Raw genomic sequence first — 23,289 nt, 5'->3', positions numbered from 1 at the left:
ACCTACTCAGCAAAACTGAGAATCATGTTTCAGGGGAAAATATGGCCATTCAGTGGAATAGAGGACTTCGAAGCATTTTTGCTGAAAAAAAACAAAATGGAATAGAAAATATGACATTCAGATACTAGCAAGAGAAGCATGAGAAGGCAAACAGGGAAAACAAATCATAAGGAACTTATCAAAGTTAAACCATTAACATTCCTACATGGAAAAACAATAATTGTAACTGATGAAACTTTTCTCAGTATGAAAATAGTGGAAGGGAATATATACGTCTATATCAGAGGGGATATGGGTGTGTGAATACATATGTGAATGTGTGTATATATGTTTACTGGTATACATAGATAGAGGGCACAGGACCAATTTAATAGGAAGGGATGATATTTAAAAGGTAAAATTAAGAGGTGAGAGAGGAATATAATGAGAGGAGATGGGGAGAGACAGAAAGGGGTAAACTATTTCACATAGAAGAGGCAAGGGAAAATGGTTACAATGGAGGGGAAGAATAGGAAGGCAAAAGGGAATGGGTCAACCTTATTCTCATTGAATTTGGCTTGGGGAGAGAATGAAATACATACTAAATAGGGTATCACACCCTACAGGAGAGTAGCAGGGAAGGGGATGAGAGGGGGGATGATGGAAAGGAGGGCAGGCTGGGAGGGAGGGAAGTTGGAAGCACCCACTTTTAAAAAGGTACAGGATCAGGCCTGGAAGGGGCCTGGTCAACTCAGAGGGCAAGTCTTCCCACCAACCACAAGGGCCACTACCAGGCCTATCACCAAAGGGTTGGGACTGGAAAGAACAAGGTAAGAAGCAAATACAAGAGCCCCTGTCCTGGACAGCAAACACTCGTGGAGCTACCACTTCATAGTCCAGAAATTAAAAGAAACAAACAAAAAAGCCCCTTTCAGGACCTCCAAAGACCAGGATGACAGAGTGAACCTCACTGGCTCCAATTCCCCCCCCCCCCCTTCTGACCCTGAAAACATAGTAAGTCTTGCCCCAGGGCAAAACCCTCTACAGTAAAGGCTTGGGATCCCTAGAGGAAGGGTGTGGCTGGGGCCCTGCCTCAAAATGGGTAGAAAGAAGACTACAAAGACTCTGGAGTCCTACTATCCTCAGAGGGAGGAACCAAACTCAGAGAGAGACAATGTGGACTCCACACCCACAGATGAAACATCAACAGGGAATGGGTCCCAAGCACAGAAGGCTCTCCTAGATGAGATCAAAAGGACTTTGAAAACTGAATGAGAGAGATAGAAGACAAAATGAATAATTCTCTCAAAACCAAAATAGCAGAATTAGAAAAACATAATAATGAGGAAAACACCTCTCTAAAAAGACAAGTGTATGATATGGAAAAGGAGCTCCAAAAATTAACCAAGGAAAATGATTTCCTAAAAACTAGAATCAACCAAATGGAAACAAATAACTCTATGAGGAACCAAAAATTAGTCAAACAAAACATCAAGAATGAAAAATTAGAAAAAGAGGTAAAATACCTCAAAGAAAAAATAACTGACCTGGAAAACAGATCCAGGAGAGATAATCTGAGAATCATAGGACTACCAGAAAATTATGATGAAAAAATGAGCCTGCACAACATTCTCCAAGAGCTCATTAAGGAAAACTGCCCTGAGATACTAGAACCTGAGGGTAAAATAGAAATCGAGAGAATCCACCGGACACCTGCTGAAAGAGATCCCAAACTGAAAAGTCCTCGAAATGTTGTGGCCAAACTCCAGAACTACCAGATAAAAGAGAAAATACTTCAAGCAACCAGAAAGAAACAATTCAAATATCCAGGTTCCACAGTGAGGATTGCACAAGATTTGGCAGCCTCTACACTGAAAGATCGGAGGCAGTGGAATACAATTTTCCAGAAGGCAAAAGAACTTGGGTTACCAAGTTCACATACCCAGCAAGACTGAGCATATTCTTCCAGGCAAAGAGATGGTCATTCAATGATATAACAGAGTTCCAGACCTTCTTGATAAAAAAAGCCAGAACTCAATGGAAAATTCAACTTCCAATTAAGAGATGCAACAGTGACTTAGAAAGGTAAATAAGAAAAATATACACACACCCTGCTATTTGATAAGAGCAAACTGGTTATAGACAAGTAGAGGGTATGAGTATGAAATACACAAAATGATGATTTAAAAAAACTTATTAAGGGCTACAAAGGGACTGCAATGGAAGAAAGGGAATGAATGATGTAGAAAAGGGTAAATTATGCAACACAAAGAGGCATAAAAACTGTATAGCAGAGGAAAAGAAGGGAGGGAGATGGGAATCATATGAGCTTTTCCCTCATTGGTTCTGGTACAAGGAGAGAATAACAACCAGTTAAGCATAGGACTCTATGGAGAAGAAATGCAAAAATTATCATTTTAGAGGGAAAGAGGGGAGGGAGAGGAGCTTTGAATGAGATTTGTTCCTGTCACTCTTGATGCGAAGAAGAAATAACATACTTCATTAAGTATAAAAATATCCTACAGGCAGTAGGAGGGGGAAAGGGCTACAAAAGGGGTTGGGGTGGTTTGTAGGGGGGAAAGAAGTAAGGGGAAAGGGGAGGAAAAGGGAGGGGGCTGATTAGGGAATACTGAGGGAGGCGGTGGTCAAAAAGAAAACTATTAAGGGGGGAAGGGAGAAGATGGGGAAAATATGAACATTAAAAGAGGCAGGAATAGGATGGAGGGAAAGAAACAGATAACAATCATAACTGTAAATGTGAATGGAATGAACTCTCCCATAAAACAGAGACAGATAGCAGAATGGATTAGAAATCATAATCCTACAATATGCTGTTTACAAGAAACACATCTGAAACAGAGGGATACACACAGGGTAAAGGTAAAAGGCTGGAGTAAAATATATCATGCCTCAGCTAAAGTTAAAAAAAGCAGGGGTAGCAATCCTTATCTCAGATAAAGCAAAAATTGACCTAATTAAAAGAGATAAGGAAGGAAACTATATCCTGTTAAAAGGCACCATCAAGAATGAAGAAATATCATTACTTAACATATATGCACCAAGTGGTATAGCATCCAAATTTCTAGAGTAGAAGGTAAAGGAATTAGAGGAAGAAATAGATAGCAAAACTATACTAGTGGGAGGCCTTAATCTCCCCCTCTCTGAACTTGATAAATCCAACCTCAAAATAAACAAGAAAGAAGTTAAGGAGGTGAACAGGATCTTAGAGAGGATAGGTATGATAGATCTCTGGAGAAAACTGAATGGGGATAAAAAGGAATATACTTTCTTCTCAGCGGTCCATGGCACATACTCAAAAATTGACCACGTTTTAGGGCATAAACACCTCAAAGTTCTATGCAGTAAGGCAGAAATATTAAATGCATCCGTCTCAGATCATGATGCAATAAAAATTATATGCAATAAAGGGCCAGGGAAAGACAGACTAAAAACTAATTGGAAATTAAACAATTTAATCCTAAAGAATGAGTGAGTCAAACAAGAAATTATAGAAACAATCAGTAATTTCATTCAAGAGAATGATAATGAGATAACATACCAAAATCTGTGGGATGCATTGAAGGCAGTTATTAGGGGAAGTTTTATATCCCTGAGTGCATACATGATTAAATTAGAGAAAAGGGAGCTCAACAAATTGGGCATGCAATTGAAAAACCTAGAAAAAGAACAAATTCAAAATCCCCAATTAAATACCAAAGTAGAAATATTGGAAAACAAAGGAGAGATTAATAAAATTGTAATTAAGAAAACTATTGAATTAATAAATAAAACCAAGAGCTGGTTTTATGAAAAAACCAACAAAATTGATAGACCCATAGTCAATATGATAAAAAAAAAGAAAGAAGAAAACCAAATTATGAGTATCAAAAATGAAAAGGGTGAATCTACCTCCAATGAAGAGGTAATCAAAACAATAATTAGGAATTATTTTTTCCAATTGTATACACATAAATTTGACAATCTTAGGGAAATGGATGAATATTTACAAACATACAAGTTGCCCAGATTAACTGAAGAGGAAGTAAATTACTTAAATAATCCCATCTCAGAAAAAGAAATTGAACAAGCCATCAGTCAGCTCCCTAGGAAAAAATCTCCAGGGCCAGATGGATTTACTAGTGAATTCTATCAAACATTTAAAGAACAATTGATTCCAATACTCTAAAACTATTTGGGAAAATTAGTAAAGGCATCCTACCAAATTCTTTTTATGACACAAATATGGTACTGATACCTAAATCAGGAAGAGATTAAACAGAGAAAGAAGATTATAGACCAATCTCCCTCACGAATATAGATGCAAAAATTCTAAATAAAATACTAGCAAAAAGACTACAGCAGCTCATCTCAAGAATAATATACTTTGATCAGGTAGGATTTATTCCAGGAATGCAAGGATGGTTTAATATTAGGAAAACCATCAGTATAATTGATCATATCAACAATAAAACTACCAGAAACCACATAATCATCTCAATAGATGCAGAAAAGGCTTTTGACAAAATACAACATACATTCCTGTTAAAAACATTAGAAAGTATAGGAATAAATGGAGCCTTCTTTAAAATAATAGGTAGCATCTATTTAAAGCCATCAGTAAGTATTATATGTAATGGGGAGAAGCTAGAAGCATTTCCCATAAGATCAGGGGTAAAACAAGTGTGTCCACTATCACCCCTCTTATTCAATCTGGTACTAGAAATGTTAGCAGTAGCAATTAGAGAAGAAAAAGAAATCAAATTAGGCAAAGAAGAGACCAAGCTATTACTCTTTGCAGATGATATGATGATATATTTAGAGAATGCTAGAGAATCAAGTAAAAAACTACTTGAGACAATAAATAAATTTGGCAAAGTTGCAGGATATAAAATAAACCCACATAAATCCTCAGCATTCCTATATATTTCCAATGAAATTCAACAGCAAGAGATAGAAAGAGAAATCCCATTTAAAGTTACTGTAGACATTATAACATATTTGGGAATCTACTTGCCAAAACAAACACAGGACCTGTATGACCACAACTACAAAACACTTTTCACATGAATAAAGTCAGATCTAACTAATTGGAAAAATATCAATTGCTCATGGCTTGGTCAAACTAATATAATAAAAATGACAATTTTACCTAAATTAAATTATATATTTAGTGCCATACCAATTAATTTACCAAAAAACTACTTTATAGAGCTAGAAAAAATAGTAACAAAATTCATTTAGAAAAATAAACAGTCCAGAATATCAAGGGAATTAATGAAAAGAAATGTTAGGGAAGGTGGACTAGCTATACCAGATTTCAATCTGTATTATAAAGCAGCAGTCATCAAAACTACTTGGTACTGGCTGAGGAATAGAGGAGTGGATGAATGGAATAGATTATGCACACGAGATTCAGAAGTCAATGACTGTAGTAATCTATTGTTTTATAAAGCCCCAGACCCTGGTTTTGGGGATAAGAACTCACTGTTTGACAAAAACTGCTGGGAAAACTGGAATATAGTATGGCAGAAACTGGGCATAGACCATTATCTAACACCATATACCAAAATCAAGTCTAAATGGGTGCATGATCTAGGTATAAAGGTTGATACTGTAAGCAGTCTCCTAAAACAAGGAATAGTTTACCTATCAGACTTGTGGAGAGGGAAAGACTTTATGACTAAACAAGAATTATAGAACATTATAAAATGTAAAATGGATAATTTTGACTAGATAAAATTGAAAAACTTCTGTACAAACAAAGCCAATGTAACCAAGATCAAGAGGGAGGTGGGAAATTGGGAAAGAATCTTTACAACCTATGTTTCTGACAAAGGACTCATTTCTAAAATATACAGAGAATTGAGTCAAATTTATAAGAATACAAGTCATTCCCCAATTGATAAATGGTCAAAGGATATGAACAGGCAGTTTTCAGAGAAAGAAATTAAAGATATCTATAAGCACATGAAGAAATGCTCTAATTCACTATTGATTAGAGAAATGCAAATCAAAACAACTCTGAGGTACCACATCTCACCAGTCAGATTGGCTAAGATGACAAAACAGGAAAATGATAAATGCTGGAGAGGATGTGGGCAAATTGGAACACTAATGCACTGCTGGTGGAGTTGTGAACTGATCCAGCCTTTCTGGAGAGCAATCTGGAATTATGCCCAAAGGGCTATAAATACTTTCATACCCTTTAATCCAGCAATACCACTCCTAGGGTTACATCCCAAAGAGATCATAGAAGTGGGAGAAAGACCCATATGTACAAAAAATGTTTTTAGCAGCTCTTTTTGTGGTGGCAAAAAATTGGAAATTAAGGGGGTGCCCATCAATTGGGGAATGGCTGAACAAGTTGTAGTATATGCATGTTATGGAATACTATTGTGCTATAAGAAATGAGGAGCAGATGGTCTTCATATTTACCTGGAGAGGCTTATACGAACTGATGCTGAGTGAGAAGAGTAAAACCAGGAGAAATTTGTACACAATTACAGACACAATGTATGTGTGATGACCAGCTTTGATAGACTGGACTCCTCTCAGAAATGCAGTGATATAAGTCAATCCCAAAAGACTCATGATGGAGAGAAATATGTGCATCCACAGAAAGAACTAGAAAGAAATGAGTTTATATCCAGGTGAAAGCAAAATACCTGATCTTTTTCCTTCTCTTATTTGGTTTTATGTCCTCTTTACCATTTTTCATTCCATCTGCTACAATATGTCTTTATAACCTGACTGATGTATAATGTGAAAGTAAAAAAAAAAAAAAAAAAAAAAAAAGATCATGTTCAAAGAATTATTTGGTTTTAGTGCCTCGTTACCAAATAACATTACATATGATACAAAATTTTTTTAAAAACTGAATGGTATAATATAAAAAAAAAAAAAAAAAAAAAAGAAAAAAAGGTACAGGATCAAAGTAGAGAATAGAATAAGTGGGAAGTGGGATAGGAGGGAGGGAAATATAGTCAGTCTTTTACAATATATCTACTATGTTGATGTTTTGCATTAGCTACACATGTACAACCTATACTGAATTGTTTCCTTCCCAATAAGGGTGGGTGACAAGGGAGGAAGGCAATGAATCTGGAATTAAAAGTTTTAAAATCAAATGTTCAAAAATATGTATATATACTATTATTAATACTATTTTACATGTAATTGGGATATAAGATATACAGGCACTGGGGCATAGAGATCCACCACGCTCTACTGGAAGAGTTGAAGTGGGTATGGGAGAAGGTATGGGAGAGAGCAGATTGTAGGAGGGGATATCCTGTGGGACTGCTATTTTGGGGTGGTAGGTAGGGGGAAAATGGGGAGAAAATTTGTAACTCAAAATCTGGTGGAAATGAATGATGTCAATCAGAAGTTAAAGCATTTGAAAAATAATAAAAAAAAGGAATATTAAAAAAATAAAAAATGATCAGTATGAGGAATTAAAAAAAAAAAGAAACCAAGGGCCAGTGTGACTAAATGGTAAAATGTAAGCTTCTTGAGAACAAAGATTATCTTTTACTGTTCTTGGTATACTCAGCTCTTAGTATGGTGCATAGAATATAGTAAGTGCTTAATAAATGCTTATTAAGTTGATTGACATAAATGAATTTTTCTAGGTAACATCTAGAGCAAATGTCAGAGCTAGAATTTGAACCCAGGTTCTCCAACTCCAAATCCAGTATTCTTTCCACTGCTGCCCCCTGAATGATTTGGCTCCATTTCAAGGCTATAATAGCCGAACTCAAATTGCATGTATGTTTTAGACAAAAGATTCATCTGTTACACTACTAGCAACTACATTTTGAAATGAATGAATTAAGCACTCATTATGCAACAAAATTGAGTTAAACTCTGGAATACAAAGAGAAAAAATAAGACAGTCCCAGCTCATAAGCAGCTTACAGAAGAAACAAGAGACAACAGATATACAGGAGTTCAGGGCAGAATAAAGAGATATCCATAATTCCTAAGGGTAGGACACTGGCAGAGTAGACTTCAAAGCCAGGCCATCTGAAGTGACAAAGAGATGCATATAATAGCTGGAAAGGGTAACATTGGAGTACCTGAAAGACTCAACATTAGGGCCACCAGTTTCCCCACTCCCTTCACAGAATCAACAATTCAATTTATCAGACTATTCAGTGCTGAGCAGTTTGTGCTATGCATGGAGGTATAAAGACAAACATGAAACAGATACAAACTACCCTAAAATAGATAATATTTTCCTGGGGAGGGGTGAGGGTGGAGAATAGTACAACAGGTATGAAGTACATACATGATAACAGTATATACAATATAACAGAAAAGAAAGTATTAATTGAGGGTAGAAGGCAGAGGGAGATTGGGGTGGAAGTGAGGTGGGCGGGAATTCTGGATATGGAAGAGACACCTTCCAAAGGCACAAAGATGTGATGTTGAGTTCAGGGAAGTCCAGATAGTAAGAGGATGTGTAGTGTATATAAGAGGGTATATTAAAAAAAAAAACCAGATCTGGAAAGAAATGAAGGCAAATAAAGGTAAATGTTTTAGGAAGACCAGTGTGGAAGGACTGAGATTTCAGGCTCCTTGAGGGCAAGGACTGACTTTTGCCTCATTTTGTATCCCCAGCATTTAGCACAGTGCCTGGCACAAAATGCTTAATAAATGTTTAGTGATTGACTGGAGGATGGACCAGAGGCAGGGAGACAAATCAGATTATTATAATGGTCCAGGAAGGAGATAATGAGAGTCTGAAGGAGAGTGGTGGCCATGTGAATGGGGGAAAGAGGGTGGATTCCAGAGATGTGTCAATTGATTTAAAAACCTTGGTAATTGAATGAGGAATGGTGAGAGGGAAGAGTCAAGGATAACTCTGAAGGTACCTATCATAGTAAACTAGCAGCATCTTCCCTGCAGATCAGAATACTACCTGAACTCTATGGTTTTTCCCATGGAAATAAATCAGCTATGAAATGAAAGCTGCTGCTCACATGCTATTCTAACCTTAATTAAGTCACTAAAATTTCACTATTTCAGTGGTTTTGTATTCATTTTTTTAATGGTTGGAGCATTCAGCTTTATTGCCTTAATATAATAAGTCTTTACATTATATTCTATACATATTATATTCTATATTACAGTATCACTGATCCTGATGAGCAGAAACAAGGGAATTGTTTTAACCTCAGAAACCCCATTTGAATTTCTCCTGACTGATTTTTCTCTATTCTGGTCTTCTCTTTGCACTTTCACTAGCTAAATCCCATTTCTGGAATCCTCTCTATCTCCTCTCATCCCTGGCTTTTTTCAAGTCTCAGCTAAAATCTAAACTTTTGAAAGAAGGCTTTCACAATTGCCCTTGATGCTTGTGCCTTCTCTCTGGGGTTAGAATGCCTTTTCTCCAATCAATCCACTGTATATCTTGTTTTTTACTCTCAAGTGCATACTGTCTCCACTGTTATATTATAAGCTCCTTGAGGGCAAGGACTGTTTTGACTTTTCATTGTATCCCCCCAGGATTAGTATAGTGCCTGCACATTGTAGATGCTTGATACATTTGTTAACTTGCCTTCTTTACCACCATCCTACCCATACTACAATAACCATATTGGAATTTAAGGTGGTGAAAACAAAGGACCCTGAATAGTCACCAAACTGCATTGTTATTTCTTTCTCCCCTTTAACCAGACCTTGGATTTAAGGAGAAAGTAAAAGAGAAGGAAGTATTCTTAAAGGACTACTTGAATTTAGAAATAAAGGAATAGAATTAAATCTGCTCCCAACCATTTCCCTGCTTCTAAACTTAATTTATACATCTTCTCTGACACAGATATCAAGTTTGCATAAAAATAAGGCCTAGGGAAAGCTTATATATGGCCAAATATTTTAAAACTCCTTAAAACTTTCATTGTCTTTTACCAGACATCATTCAACAGTCATTTATTAAGAGTACACTATATATCAGGCACTGCTCTAGACATTGGGGCTACAAAGAAAGGCAAAAATAGCGCCTGCCTTCAAGAAACTCACATTCTACATACAAGATGCAAAAAACGTAGATGGAGAGTCTGAAGGAAGGCACTAACCACTGGGGGACCAGGAATGTCCTGCAGAAGGTGGGATTTGAGTTAAATGTTGAAAGTAGTCAGGGAAAATGAAAAGACAGATGTGAGGAACAAGTGCATTCCAGGTATGGGTAATAGTGTAAAGGCAAAGAAACCAAAGGAGAGTTATGTAGGAGGGATATCTAGTAGGCAAGTATAGTTGGATAATAGAGAACATGAATGAGAGAAAAGTGTAAGAACACAAGAAAGGGAGGGAGGCACCAGGTTGTGAAGAACGTTAAAGGTCAATCAGAGGGATATTTGAGCTTAGACATAATAAAGAACCAGAGGAGTTTATTAATTGGGGAGTGAGAGGATGTAGTATGGTAAGATATGAGCATTAAGAAAACTACTTTGTCAGCTGAGTGAAAGATGGATTGAATTGGGGAGAACTTAAGGCAGAGAGAAAGACCAGAAGTCCAGGAGGGAGGTGATAAAAGCTAACCTAGGGTGGTGACTTTGTGAGTAGAAACAAGGAGAAATACATATATAAGGTATGTTGTCATGGCTGAAATAACAAGATCTGACAACAGAATGCCTATTTATGGGGTGGGTAAGAGTAACGGTGATAACTAGGTTGAGAGCCTGGATGTCCAGGAGGATGGTGGTATCCTCAACAGAAATGAGGAAGTGCAGAAGAAGGTAGAGCATGGGAGTAGGGGAGAGAGGAAATAATCAGTACTGTTTTAGCTATGTACAGCTTGAGATTCCTACAGGGCATTCAGTTGGAGGTGTCTAAAAGGTGATGCAAAATATATTGTGGGAGGAACACTTGGACTGGCTATAGAGATGTATGAATCATTTGCATGGAGATGTTAACTTCTGGGAGCTGGTAAGATTACCATATGAGATAACGTAGAAGGAAAAGAGAAGAGGGCCCAGGAGGAAACCTTTGGGGACATCCACAGATGGTGGGGCAGGGATGAAGAATCCTAAGAGAAGGCCAAGTAGTCAGAGAGGTGGGAGGATAACTAGTAGGTAGCGACATCATGAAAAACTATGGAGGAGGGAGCATCCCTGACAAAAATGATCTACAGTTTGAAACATTGAAGATGAATCAAGAAAGATGAGAGCTAAGAAAAGGCCAGTAGATGTGGAAATTAACAATCAATGACAACTTTGGAGAAAGTTTCAGTTGAATAGTAGGAGCCAAAGTGCAGGTTTAGACAAGATAGTGAAGAGAAGATGAAGGCATCTAGTGTAGATGTAATGTAGATAGTCTTTCTCAAAGAGTTTAGTCAAAAAGGGAAGGTGAGATATAGGGCAATATCCAGCAGAAATGGCAAAATCAAATGATTTTTTTTTAAGCAATTGGGGTTAAGTAACTTGCTCAAGGTTACACGGCCAGTTATTTCTGAGTGTGGTGCTGAGTATCTGAGCCCAGGATTCGATCCAGGTCGTCCCAACACTGGAATCGGTGCTCTTACTCACTGAGCCACCTGGCCGCTCCTAAGCAATTGGGGTTAAGTAACTTGCTCAAGGTTACACGGCCAGGTGTTTCTGGGTGGGTGCTAAGTGTCTGAGCTTGGGATTCGATCTCCAGGTCTGTCTCAACACTGGAGCCGGTGCTCTTACTCGCTGTGCTACCTGGCCGCCCTGAAGATTTTTTTTTAAGGTTGAAAGGGACAAAGACATAGGCATCAGTGAAAGAATCAGTATATAAGGAGTCAATAAAAAGAAGATGTGGGACAGAGAATTGGGACATTCTGTTGGAGTAAAAGGAAGGGTATATGAAGACTTCATGTACCTGGATACAGAGGCACTGGCATAACAAGGAAGTCACAACTTCATTCAATATAAGAGTGCAAAAGGACATTGTTGGGGGAGCCTTCTGAATGATGTGAGATAAAAAATGAGGGGGGAAAAAGAGCTCTTAGAGATTGATCCTTAGAAAGGAATAACAACGTAGAGAACGATGCATCTTTTTTTGTGTGTTATTTCCACTGATAAAATTGTATCCATTTCTGATCTGGTGTCTTTGTATTATGGAGACAGACAGGTAGAAAAAATATAAATGACTTGCAGCACAGTAAAGGAGATAGATGTGTCTTGCATCTAATTTTTTTTGGGGGGAGGGGTAGTTAAATCAAGAAGCTAATTCTTCTAGGACTTGGACTGAGTGGAGGAGCTGACAATTCCCTTACCTTAGGAGAAACACATTGCAATATATGCGCCCTTAGAAGAGCATGAAATTAGCTAGGCTTGTCAATCAGTAGAGTAGGGTTCTGGCTAAATTCTGGAACTACAAGGTAAAGGAAGAATTTGAAAATGAGATTCAATAATGAAGTTTTTCCCAGAGGGTGAAAAGGGTGCTTATAATTGACTTCTCCTGAGACCAGAGGCATTCTAAAGTATGACAGCAGTATCTCCACACTCTTAAGGAAATGGAAGGGTACACATATTAGAAAACCAAAGCCCGAAACATATTTGGAAAAAAAAAATACTGTAGGAATCCATCGACAAAAGTCTGTTAATCAGGAAAATCAGACTGTCAAACTGGAAACTTCCAGACATTTCAATGATTCTTAGCTCTAGAGTCATGGTAACTACTAGTGTCTGTGGCTAATGGGTGCCATGTTAAAGGGGAAAATCAGTCAGTCCTCAACATTCAGCCATTTAGCTTCAAGCACTTCAAGCATTTGCCAATTTTATTAGTAACTTCATTTTACTTTTACATTGGCAACCACACACACTGGAGGCTATGCTCAAGGAGGAAAAATAAGACTACTTATGTTTATGTGCGACACACAGAACTTTCTATCCACAAAACAGAGGGAAGTATTTGTAAAAGTGTTTGTGAATCCACTCCTGAGAGTTCCAATGTAATTTACCAAGTGTTCAATGAGAAAGTTGAAAAAAAAAAATAGAAAAGTGACTTTGTGGATACCACCATCCCTCACTTCTTGCCATTGTTCTGCTTCCCCCGTTGCTCCTGCAGGGTACTCAAGCATCCCAACTGGCTCAGCATGGAGCAGCACATGCCCTTTCCCTCCCTCCCCATGCCACCACCTCTAGAAGTAGGGGAAGAAGAGGGACTTCCAAGCTGAAGGGGAGAGGTTACTCAGCCTGAGCCACGTGCTCTTCCTGGGGAACAACCACAGAACTGAAAGGGCCAATTAGAGATGGCAGGTTTCCCCTTTCCATTCTTTAACCTCTGGGTTCTTCTGACATCAATGCCCCTGTCCCTCCCAGTCCCATTTACCTCTCTTCTCCCCAGCATTTTATAGATTATTTCCTGGTTACCATGTTAGGAAAAGTGCATATTATCAGAACTAACATTTTGTTATAAAGAACTGTATGCAGGAAAGTGTGTTTTCAGCAATCTCTTGTGAAAGATTACAGTTTTTGGTGGTCTCAGGAATTTAACCTTCTATTTCCCATAGGTTCAATATACCTATATATCCCATTTTTTACTTTCATGGAACTTTTTTTCCCCCCAGGAACATTACCATGTGAAAGTTGAGGATTGACTATATTATGGGCCAAGGTAAAAAGAGGGAAAAGCTGAAGTGAGGACATCCCTCACAGGCAAAAATGACAGAAATCTGGGCTATAAAGTCTATAATTAGCCAGACTGGCCCCTAGATTGAAGAGTCTGACCCCTCCATCATGGCACAGAAGAAAGGAAATATGAATTCCTTAAGGAAGAAGTGGGGCAAAAAGTATAATATTATATTTTACATAATATTATTATTTATTTTTATATATTATATTATTTATATAATTATAATTTATAATATAAAATATAATATAATATAATTATTTAAAAGTATAATATATAATAATATAATAAAATTCAGTTGACTTGTCAATTCCTTATGAAAAACAGAGGCATTTCCCTCTAGCCTAGAATGATTAGAGAGCTATTAATATCAATTAGTCAAATTGAAGAGTGAACAAAGATACAATAGTGGGAGGGAGAGGCAGGGCAAAAACCCAACTTGGTAGCTAACAAATCCTCTGAATTCAAGTTCCTGTAACATTAATTGAAAGCTTGTCCAAGTAGTCAGCTGACTTTGCTCAGGGGAATAAATCTTTGAAGTAGGAATGAGATAGAACATTGTTGTTGTTGAATCATTTTCAGTGGTGTCTGACTCTTTGTGACCCCGTTTGGGGTTTTCTTGGCAAAGAGGCTGAAGTGGGTTATTTCCTTCTCCAACTCATTTTATAGATGAGGAAACTGAGGTAAAGGGGGGAAAGTGACTTGCCCAGGGTCACGTAAGTAGTACATGTCTAAGGCCAGATTTGAACTCAGGAAGGTGAGTTTTCCTGAGTTAAGACCCTGTACTCTATATCTACTAAGCCACCCAGCTACCCTATGAGATAGAGTAAGACATTACAAAACCTAGACAAGATTCCTGTTTGACCTGGACCTTAGGGTTCCACCTTAAGACTTAGTTTTCCTAGTGATGAAAGGGGGATAATAAATCTGACCTTTAACAAATGACATGATTAGAAATAATAGTCTGGGTAGAAAAGCAGGATGGTAATAACAGAGAGAATCCTAAACTGGGAACTAGGCTATTTGTATACTAGTCCTGACTCAGCCATTACCTACTTCTATGGACTTGGTTAAAATACTTCTGAGTCTTAGTTTTTGTAGGTATAATTGGAAGGGGGGGAAATTAGCATAGGTTAGTTGATACAGAGTAAACTCAAAGTGAGGGAGATCTGGGTTCACATCCCTTCTGTGACATATGCTGGCCCTGGGAAGCTGGGTAAATCATTTGGTCTCTGAACGGTTCCCAGCATTTCTTTTGGACTATAAATTATAGGAAAGTTGCAAGTCTCCAGCAACAGAGGAAATTACCTTCACCAATGACATTACAAGTCCAGGACAAAAATGAAATAAACTTGGAATAAAATAAGATAGAGGGTCTGGATCAGAAGATCTCTGAGGTCCCTCCCTAGTTCTAACATTTCCTAATTTTCTGAATCTAAGTGCTTAAAGCTCCTCTAAGAAGGTGATATTTAAATTTCATGGTATATATGGCAACACAGGGAAGTAAAAACCATATCCAGTTCACTTCTTATGTGCCAACTTATTAGCATGGCATTAGGAAAGGGAGACTAAAAGAGGAAAACATGGCTATTCAAGTGAAAATGAATACAAATTCCAAACTAATTCTAGTTCAGAACCCAACCAGAGAAAACAGGTACCACACCCTGGCCCCAGAGCCACCAGATACAGTACTGACCTCACTGAGGTAAATAAAAAAAGAGCACGTGGATCCATCCACACCATAATTTGCGTAGCAGGGATCTGTTCTCCACATATCTTTCATCCACTGCAAAGACAAAGTCAAATGAAAACATCATTGTTGTTCCTTTAGCAATACTTCTGCACATTTGCCAGGAGATAAAGGGAAATCAGAGGAGAATCAGGGTCAGCTGACCCACTCAAGTGTGAGGACAAGAGCACAGGGAGTAAACTGAGCTCCAACTACAGAGGACAGAAAACACAGTGTTTGAGTAATAAGAATTCAACACTGGTTTGTATCTGGCTTGGCAGAGTTGTTTATACCTGAAATGGTGAAAAACCAGAAAACTGAACCTGAAATGGTATGGGTTCAAACAAACAAACAAAAAACCCTTCTCAATCAACAAATTTATTAAGTGCCTACCTTCTAGGGATGCTGAACTACTAACCTTGCCTCCCCAACCAGCTAGGGTTTTCACCAAAGTATTCAGAGATGACACAAATGACTATAATATAAACATCCTTGGGATTTAATATCATAATCCTAATTCCATGACCAGCTCAGTTTTCTGAAACCTCCCAAACCCTGCTTTTCTTGAAGAATCATTTTCCCAGATTTGGGACATGAAAAACATTTTTTTTAATGGCTATTGAAGATACACTCAAATGACCCCTTAGGGCCTTCTAAATATTTAGGCACAAATGGAAATGTGACATTTAAATTCAAGAACCAGAGACTTTCTATAAAGGGCCCTGGGCACTGATTATAACAATACCTCTGTCAGTACATCTTGAAAAAGTTTCCAAGATATAGATCCAGGTGTGAAGGAGGAGCTCCTTCTCTCTGGCTTGACTAGCTAGCATCCTCAACAAAATACATGAGCATCAAGGCTGCAAAAGTTCCCTAAGATATTGAGGTTCACAAGTATATAGAGTTCTACCTTTATTAATGGAAATGAACCCCATAATCTTCTTTTATTGGGGAAGAGGAAAGGACAAATATAGTTAGACATCCAAGGCATGGACGCCTACTGAAGGGGCACCATCTTGTTTTACCTTGATTTTCCCTTCGCAGTGTGGGAAGCCATCCATAGGAGGCAATTCACATTTTTCTTGAGCTCCATTAATGATATCTATGGAGAAAAAAAAAAGACAAAAATATCATGAGTAATAAAAGCTTGTAGCAGGTATAAATCCACACAGGCTGGCTTTGAATTCTGAGAGAAACTGCAAAGTTGACAAGTCATTATAAATCTCCAACAACAATAATAATTAATAACAATTGACATTTATGTAGAGTTTTATGGCTTGCAAAGCACTCTGCATACATTATCTCATTTGACTCTTACAACTACCTTATGAGTTAGGGAATTGAAGTATTACTATCCCCATTTTACAGGTAAGGAAACAGAAGTGAAGGCATTTGCTTATAGTCACACAACTATTGAACACCAAAAGTAGGATTGCAAACTAGGCCCTTACAAACTTTAAGACTAGCATTCTTTCCACCATACAGTCTGTCTTTGCACTATGGAGAAATAGCTAAAAGCCAATAGATATTTGTGTTTCAACATTTCAGTAAATCTATTTGCCTTAGTTTCCCCATTTCTTAAGCGGGAATAATGATATTTGTCACCACCTTGTTTTATAGGAGTACCAAAAGGGTCAAAAGAGAACATATGTCAAAAGCTTTAGTATTGATGATCAATTAAAATGTGCAGAACTTTATGAAGTATTGAACTTTAACAATTCCAACATGAACTCTGCTTCCAGGTCAGATTGAGGGTGTGAAAAAGAAGTGATTGACCAAGGGCAAGGAGTAGAATTGTCCAGGGGTAGTAAGGGTCATAAAGAGAATTGAGAATAAACAGATAAGTATTGTACTCTCATGATAAAGAATCCATTTGTTATGGGAATGGATATTTAAGATCTTCCCTGCCCCTAGGCTCTTTGATAGCTTAAGTGACTCTGAAAACCTTCCTTGATTTGAAAATATACTCTGCTCCCTAATAGGCTTAAGTGCACCTGGTGCCTATAGCTGGAGGCTTGGTTTTCAGGAATGTCCACACCTTGGTGCTCTGTGATTGGGCAGTGGGTCAAGAGGATTGGACATTCCGATGTAAGGCTTTGTTTTGGGGCTCACTTTGAGAAGAGTTGTGTGATTTGACCAGATGAGACTCTGGGCAGCTGTTGAGCCCCCCAGCTTTGAAACCCAGATGCTGATGCTTCCCTCTCTGGTAACTGACTAGGTATGGATGTAATGGTCAGGCAGCTGGAAGCCTGTCTGCTAACGTTTCTCTGTATTTGTCATTTGCCTGTAACCTCTGTATTCTCTGAAGTTCGGGGTGTTGATCTTTTCCCCCTGAACTAGGTAAATGACAGATGTTTGATTAAAGCAAGATTGTTAACCCATTTTGAGTTGCTTTCCTTTAGAAAAGCAGATCTAAGAACCTGTGTGGGCAGCCACCCTAGGGATGCTGGGGTGCTTGCTGCTATAACATATCACCTCAAAGAAAGTTCAGAAGTATATGTAACTGAAATCATATTGAATGACTGTAAAAACTCAACTTTTTTTTTAACTTGAAGCACAGATCAAAATGAAATCATTTTGAGTCTGTAATGGTTAGCACAGAAGATGAAAGGCTCAGTTCTTTTAAAATATATATATAGCAAGTTGTTGAGCAATGTCTCCTCATAAAACTGAGAAGTGGTAATATTTAGGGGAGGAGGGAAAAGAATTTATAATCTTGGCTTAAACCAGGAACCAGGATGGGAACAAATGGAAAAGATCTGTCGTGATTTCTAGTACATATTATCTACTCCATCAATGATGGTAGATTCTAATATCATAGTTACGAACATGCTATATGAGGAAGTAGTATGATGAAAACCAAGACAGGAGAAATTGCTGGATTATGCCAAGTATTCACAGAACAAGGTCTATGCTGGAAAGACTCAATTTGGGGGGTATGAAGAGAACAAATTTAAAGATATCTGAAAGAAGGGGAAATAATGAATAGCTAGAAAAAATCATGGATATTACTATACAAAAAAGGATAGCAATAACTACTAACCCATATGCCTTCTTTTTCATCTCTAAAATCATGAGAATTTGTACACATGACACAGGTATCTTTGATTAAAAATATTAAAAGGGGGCTGGCAGGATTTTGTTATTATTGCTAAACAAAGGCTAGTGTCACATGATAACCCTACCAATAGGCTCCTTTGGTATATCAAGTTTAGCATTTGGGAGGTAGCTATAACATATGTCTTTTTGGAGCAATTCTTGTAGTGGTCTGTTTTCAATTAATTTTATTAGTATTATAGATATTTTTTTAAATCAAATTAACCAAAGATTTATTTATTTTATTGTTGTTACTCTTGTTTTTAACAAAACCAGCTCTTAGCTTTATTTGTTAGTTCCATAGTTTTCTCACTCTCAATTTTATTAATCTCTCCTTTGATTTTCAGGATTTCTAATCTGGTGTTTAATTAGGGACTTTTAATTTGTCCTTTTCATAGTTTTTTTTTAAATTTGCTTGCCCAATTCATTGATCTGTTCTTTCTCTATTTTATTGATGTAAGTATTTAGTGTTATAGATAGTAAAGTATGAAAACTCATATTTTAAAGAAGAAGTATGGAGAAGTGGATAGAGAGCCTGACTTCAGAATCAGAATGAACCTGGGTTCAAATATCACTTACAATAGATAGGATCTCAGTGTCCCAGGCATCTTTTCTGAGATTATAAATTGAAGAAGTTCTTCATTAGTAGAGAGGGTCTCCTCACTTAAGAGCTCCCTATAACAATAAAATCATAGGTCTGGACCAAAAATATAATTAATCCTAGTTAATTTGTATCTCTTAGCCTTACTGGAAATGTTTTCTCCTCTGTACAATGAAGAAGTAGGTGTGTCTGTGAAAGAGATGGTCTCTGAAGGTCTTTGCCAGCTCTAAATCCTATGATCCTACTTGAAACTCAGATCATAATAATTTGTGGTTGGTTGTTGTCCTTTGTTCTCAAGGAGGACCAAAATGACAACACTATGTTAAAGTCAAGTTGCAATGCATCTGACTGTGGCTGATCAGATCAATGTGAGCTTGGAATGCTTTACCACAGGTTGGGCACAAACAGTCCATGTGAACATATCAAGTGGATTCTTGAATTCTCAAAGATTTACAAATCTTGTATTTCTTTTGAGTTATTTCAATTCTGTTTTGCTCACAGAGCACAGCACCTTTTCTGATGTGGACACGCCATGTTGGGTGGTCCTGTGCCAGTGTCTCCCACATCACACAATCAATTCCAAAGTTCTTAAGAGAAACTTTGAGAGTGTCTTTGTGTTGCTTATTCTGAACACCATGTGAGCACTTGCCCTGTATGAATTCTCTAGCTCTCTACCAGCTCTAAAACCTATGATCCTACGTGAAACCCAGATCATAATGATACAGTAGCACTGAAATTATTATGTCTCCAATGGAAGTTGAGACACCAATTCTTTTGGAAATACCAGGCAACTTTTATCTTACAAATTCACAACTTTTATCTTTTTTTCCTTTCCCATCAACCCAGTAAATTTTTACTTTTAATAAAATGTTCATATTTCTCAGAATTACTTTTTAAATATCCCTATTATTCATGGAAGGGTAGTCAGTCCCTCAGGAGCTTCTTCCCTGTTTTGTAGACACAACCTTGCCAAAGTCATTCTTTTAGAAATACGCTTAAAGAAAAAAAAAACAACAACCATACTCAGCCCAGGTAAGGTGCATCAAGTTATTTAACAATAATACAGAAGCCATAAAAGGTGTTTAGAACTTCACCAAAGAAAAATCAGTACTAGGCAAGCATAAATAATTATTACTGTGATTACTACCACTACCAACACCACCACCATTATCAGTTTGCCTTCTGATTTTGCAAAAGAAATATAATTTGATTTAAAAAAATACAATTTTTTAATTAACAAAAATTGATTTTCTCTCCCTCCCATCTGCCCCCTTTTGAAAAAGGAAAGAAAGATAAAACCCTGGTACCAAATAAGCATTGTTACTGCTTTTACAAATTAAACAAAGGCTTTGGGACCAGAAGAAATCAGACCAAGTCTAAAGAATGTAAACTGGGGAAGAGGTGGTGGTCATGGTTGTAAGTATTGGTTGGTGGTAGTGGTAGTTTCTGTTAGTAGTTGCTGTGGATGTTGACAGTGGTTGTTACTGCTTTTAAAAAAGCCCTCCCATATTTCTAATAATGTTTTTTGCAGTCTCTAGCATTTTCTACTGTGAAAAAATGTTAGTACTAGGATATGGCTAAAGGCAGGAATAACTACATAACATGGTGAAATCATTAAATTCATCAGGGACTAGGGTGCACGTGGCTGGCAGGCTAGTTCATCTCTGTCCATAGTCTATTTGAATAGTCTATCATGAAGCCTGGAAGAAACTTATGTTACACAAACCTTGAGGATAGTATGCTAAGAGATTCTAGGACTAATAATGAATTTCCATTAAGAAAGTCAATTTAAGTTTATAGAGTCATTTATTTCTGGGTAGAAAGGCCCAAGTATATGGGCCCAGGATAGTTAAATGATTTGACCAAGGTGACACAAGCCATGACAGAGGCAGAATTTGTACCCAGGTCTTCCAATTCTCAGATCAAAGCTCCAGGGAAGTACCATCTGAAACAATGAAGTGCTATCTTCTTTGATCTTCAGTCTGGATCTTCCTATATGACTATAACAGTAGTAGGTCTGAGAAACTCCAAAGTTCATGTTATGACATCAATTAGCTCAAGGTTTTCTTATTGCTTAAACAGACAGTTTTTTGCCTAATTCAATGAGACTTTCTCTAGAGATTCATTAGTCCTCAATAGATTTTCTGTCATCTGTTTAGTCACACACTCATGAGGTCTGAATAGAAAATGCCCTTCCAAAGGCTCGGTTTCAGGCAGGAGAAATCAGCGAGTCTGAGAAACACCTAGAGGAGTCCAGGATAGAAAAGATATAGATTTTTATTTTTTACTAAAAAAGCATGCACATAGATGGACAAGAGTTGGTTTTAAGAGGTCTTCCAACAATGAATGTGTATAGAGTCACACAGTCAGACGCATACTTGAGAGGACAGCTGGGGTGAGTCTGCCATAGTGCAGACTAGATGCCATCATTTAAGTGCCTTTCCTTGGGAAGGCAAGGTGATGCAATGAAAAGAATACTGCTTTGGGAGTCAGAGGACCTAGGTTGAATTCTGACTCTAGTGTTGGTGGGATTTTTGAAGTCATTTACCTAACTAGGTTTTCTCTTCTATGAAATGTGAAGGTTGGATGAGCTGATCTTGAAGGTCCCTTCCTGCTCTGTCTAAAGATCCTAGGATATCTCTCTCAAGTAGGAAAGGGGGTATTCAATCATGACCTAAGGGACAAAAGGAAACAGACAAGTCTTACAGCCTTTTCTTGTCCCTTATTTCCTAGTTTCACATTCTCTTCTCTATCCCATCCTCTCTGTACCAGCTCAAATCTTCCAACTCTTCTCCTTTTTTCTAGCAAACCTCACCTCCATCATGATTCTTATGGGTATGTTCACAGCTGTGTCTGGCAGATTGTAATGGGAATGGGAATTTGAAGATCTTCCCTGCCCCTTAATAGACATAGGGGTGAGTTTAAAGACCTCCCCTGCTTTGAAAGTGAACTCTGCCCCTTACTAGGCTGAATGTAATCACATGGAGCCTGTGTTGGAGAGAATTTGCTGAAGGGTGCAGCAGAGCCCACAGAAAGCTTCCCTGCTGTGAAGATAAACTCTGCCCCCTGATAGGCTGAATGTAGTCACATGGAGCCTATGGTGGGAAGAGTTTGCTGAAGGGAAGCAGAGCCCACAGGAAGCTTGTAGTCACAGTTAGCCAGATGGTGGGGGACAAAGGAGCTCAGGCAAGGAGTCAGATAGGCTTGTGAGTCGATATTGATCTTGTATTGGTTTGTGGGGAGGCTGAAGGATGCTGTGGCTCTCAGCATTATTATGGCTTCTGAATATCTTTGGTACTATGATGGAATCAGCTTACTGGTTTTGGAATTCAGTTTTCTGGTGTCTAAATAAATGTTTCAGTTCTATCCTCTATCTGGAGAGTTTGGTATATTTTGCTATTGAACGTCATGTAATACTTACAGTCATGGTCTTTATCATGATCGTGGGCACTGTAAATATTACATTGGCGCTACACTGGTCAGGTGTGAAAAAGTTGCCTGCAAGTGCCATAGGGACAATGAGGTGGTTGGAGCAAGGGAAATAGGTACATTTCCTGCCACTAAAGAGTTCAAGAGGTAGTGAGGGCTCTATAGCAATAAGTAAGAGCAGGAACAAAAGACTCAGTGCCCAAAATGTACAAATGGAGAGTCATTATTGTTAGTAAGTGTTATATGTCTGACCACATTTGAACTCAGGTCCTCCTGACTCCAGGGCCAGTGCTCTATTCACTGTGCCACTTAGCCTTTCTGAGCCTTTCGTTTTCTACAGTGGGTAGTCTATACTTGGTCTGTGGATAGGTCTCTGGGGAATCATGAATTTGGAACTTTTAATATTTTGTGGTTTTCAACACAATTGTTTCCTTTGGAATAAAATGTATTTTATTTTATTCATTTAAAAATTATTAGTCTGGAAAGGGGTCCATAGGCTTCACCAGACTGCCAGCAAAGCCTATGACACAAAACAAAAAATAAACAACCCCAGCTTTGGACATATTTCTAGCTTTGGTTTTCTTACTTGCGGATGGAGGTAAGGAATGGAAATGGGGTACTTGAGAGGTTACAGGGACAAATAAGGTGAAAGGGATAGTAAGAATAGGAAAAGGCTAATGATAGAAATAGAAGAAAGGTATGGTTATTATACTATCCAATATATATTATCTGTTGCACTATTGAACCAGCTAGATGGTGCAGTTCATAAAGCACCAGGATGAGTCAGGAAGACCTGAATTCAAATTCAGCCTCAGATACTTAATAAATGTGTTACCTAGGGCAAATCACTTAACCC

General features: G+C 37.8%; 1 protein-coding gene across 11 annotated transcripts in view; it reads right to left on the bottom strand.

The window, feature by feature from the left end:
* MGAT5 (alpha-1,6-mannosylglycoprotein 6-beta-N-acetylglucosaminyltransferase) overlaps positions 1-23,289 on the bottom strand; it is a 397,474-nt gene that overhangs the window by 148,908 nt on the left and 225,277 nt on the right. For all 11 annotated transcript variants that reach the window (XM_069067800.1, XM_069067805.1, XM_069067798.1 and 8 more), the window contains 2 exons: positions 16,333-16,409; positions 15,275-15,364 (listed from right to left, as the gene is read on the bottom strand). In XM_069067800.1, coding sequence (XP_068923901.1) covers positions 15,275-15,364; positions 16,333-16,409 — 167 coding nt within the window. The remainder of the gene's footprint in view (positions 1-15,274; positions 15,365-16,332; positions 16,410-23,289) is intronic.

The sequence above is a fragment of the Petaurus breviceps genome, unplaced genomic scaffold, assembly GCF_028583685.1.
Source record: "Petaurus breviceps papuanus isolate PSGF00001 unplaced genomic scaffold, PetGlider_PUasm1.0 90752, whole genome shotgun sequence".
Classification (NCBI taxonomy): Eukaryota; Metazoa; Chordata; class Mammalia; order Diprotodontia; family Petauridae; genus Petaurus; species Petaurus breviceps.
This window is presented reverse-complemented; position numbering and strand designations above follow the sequence as displayed.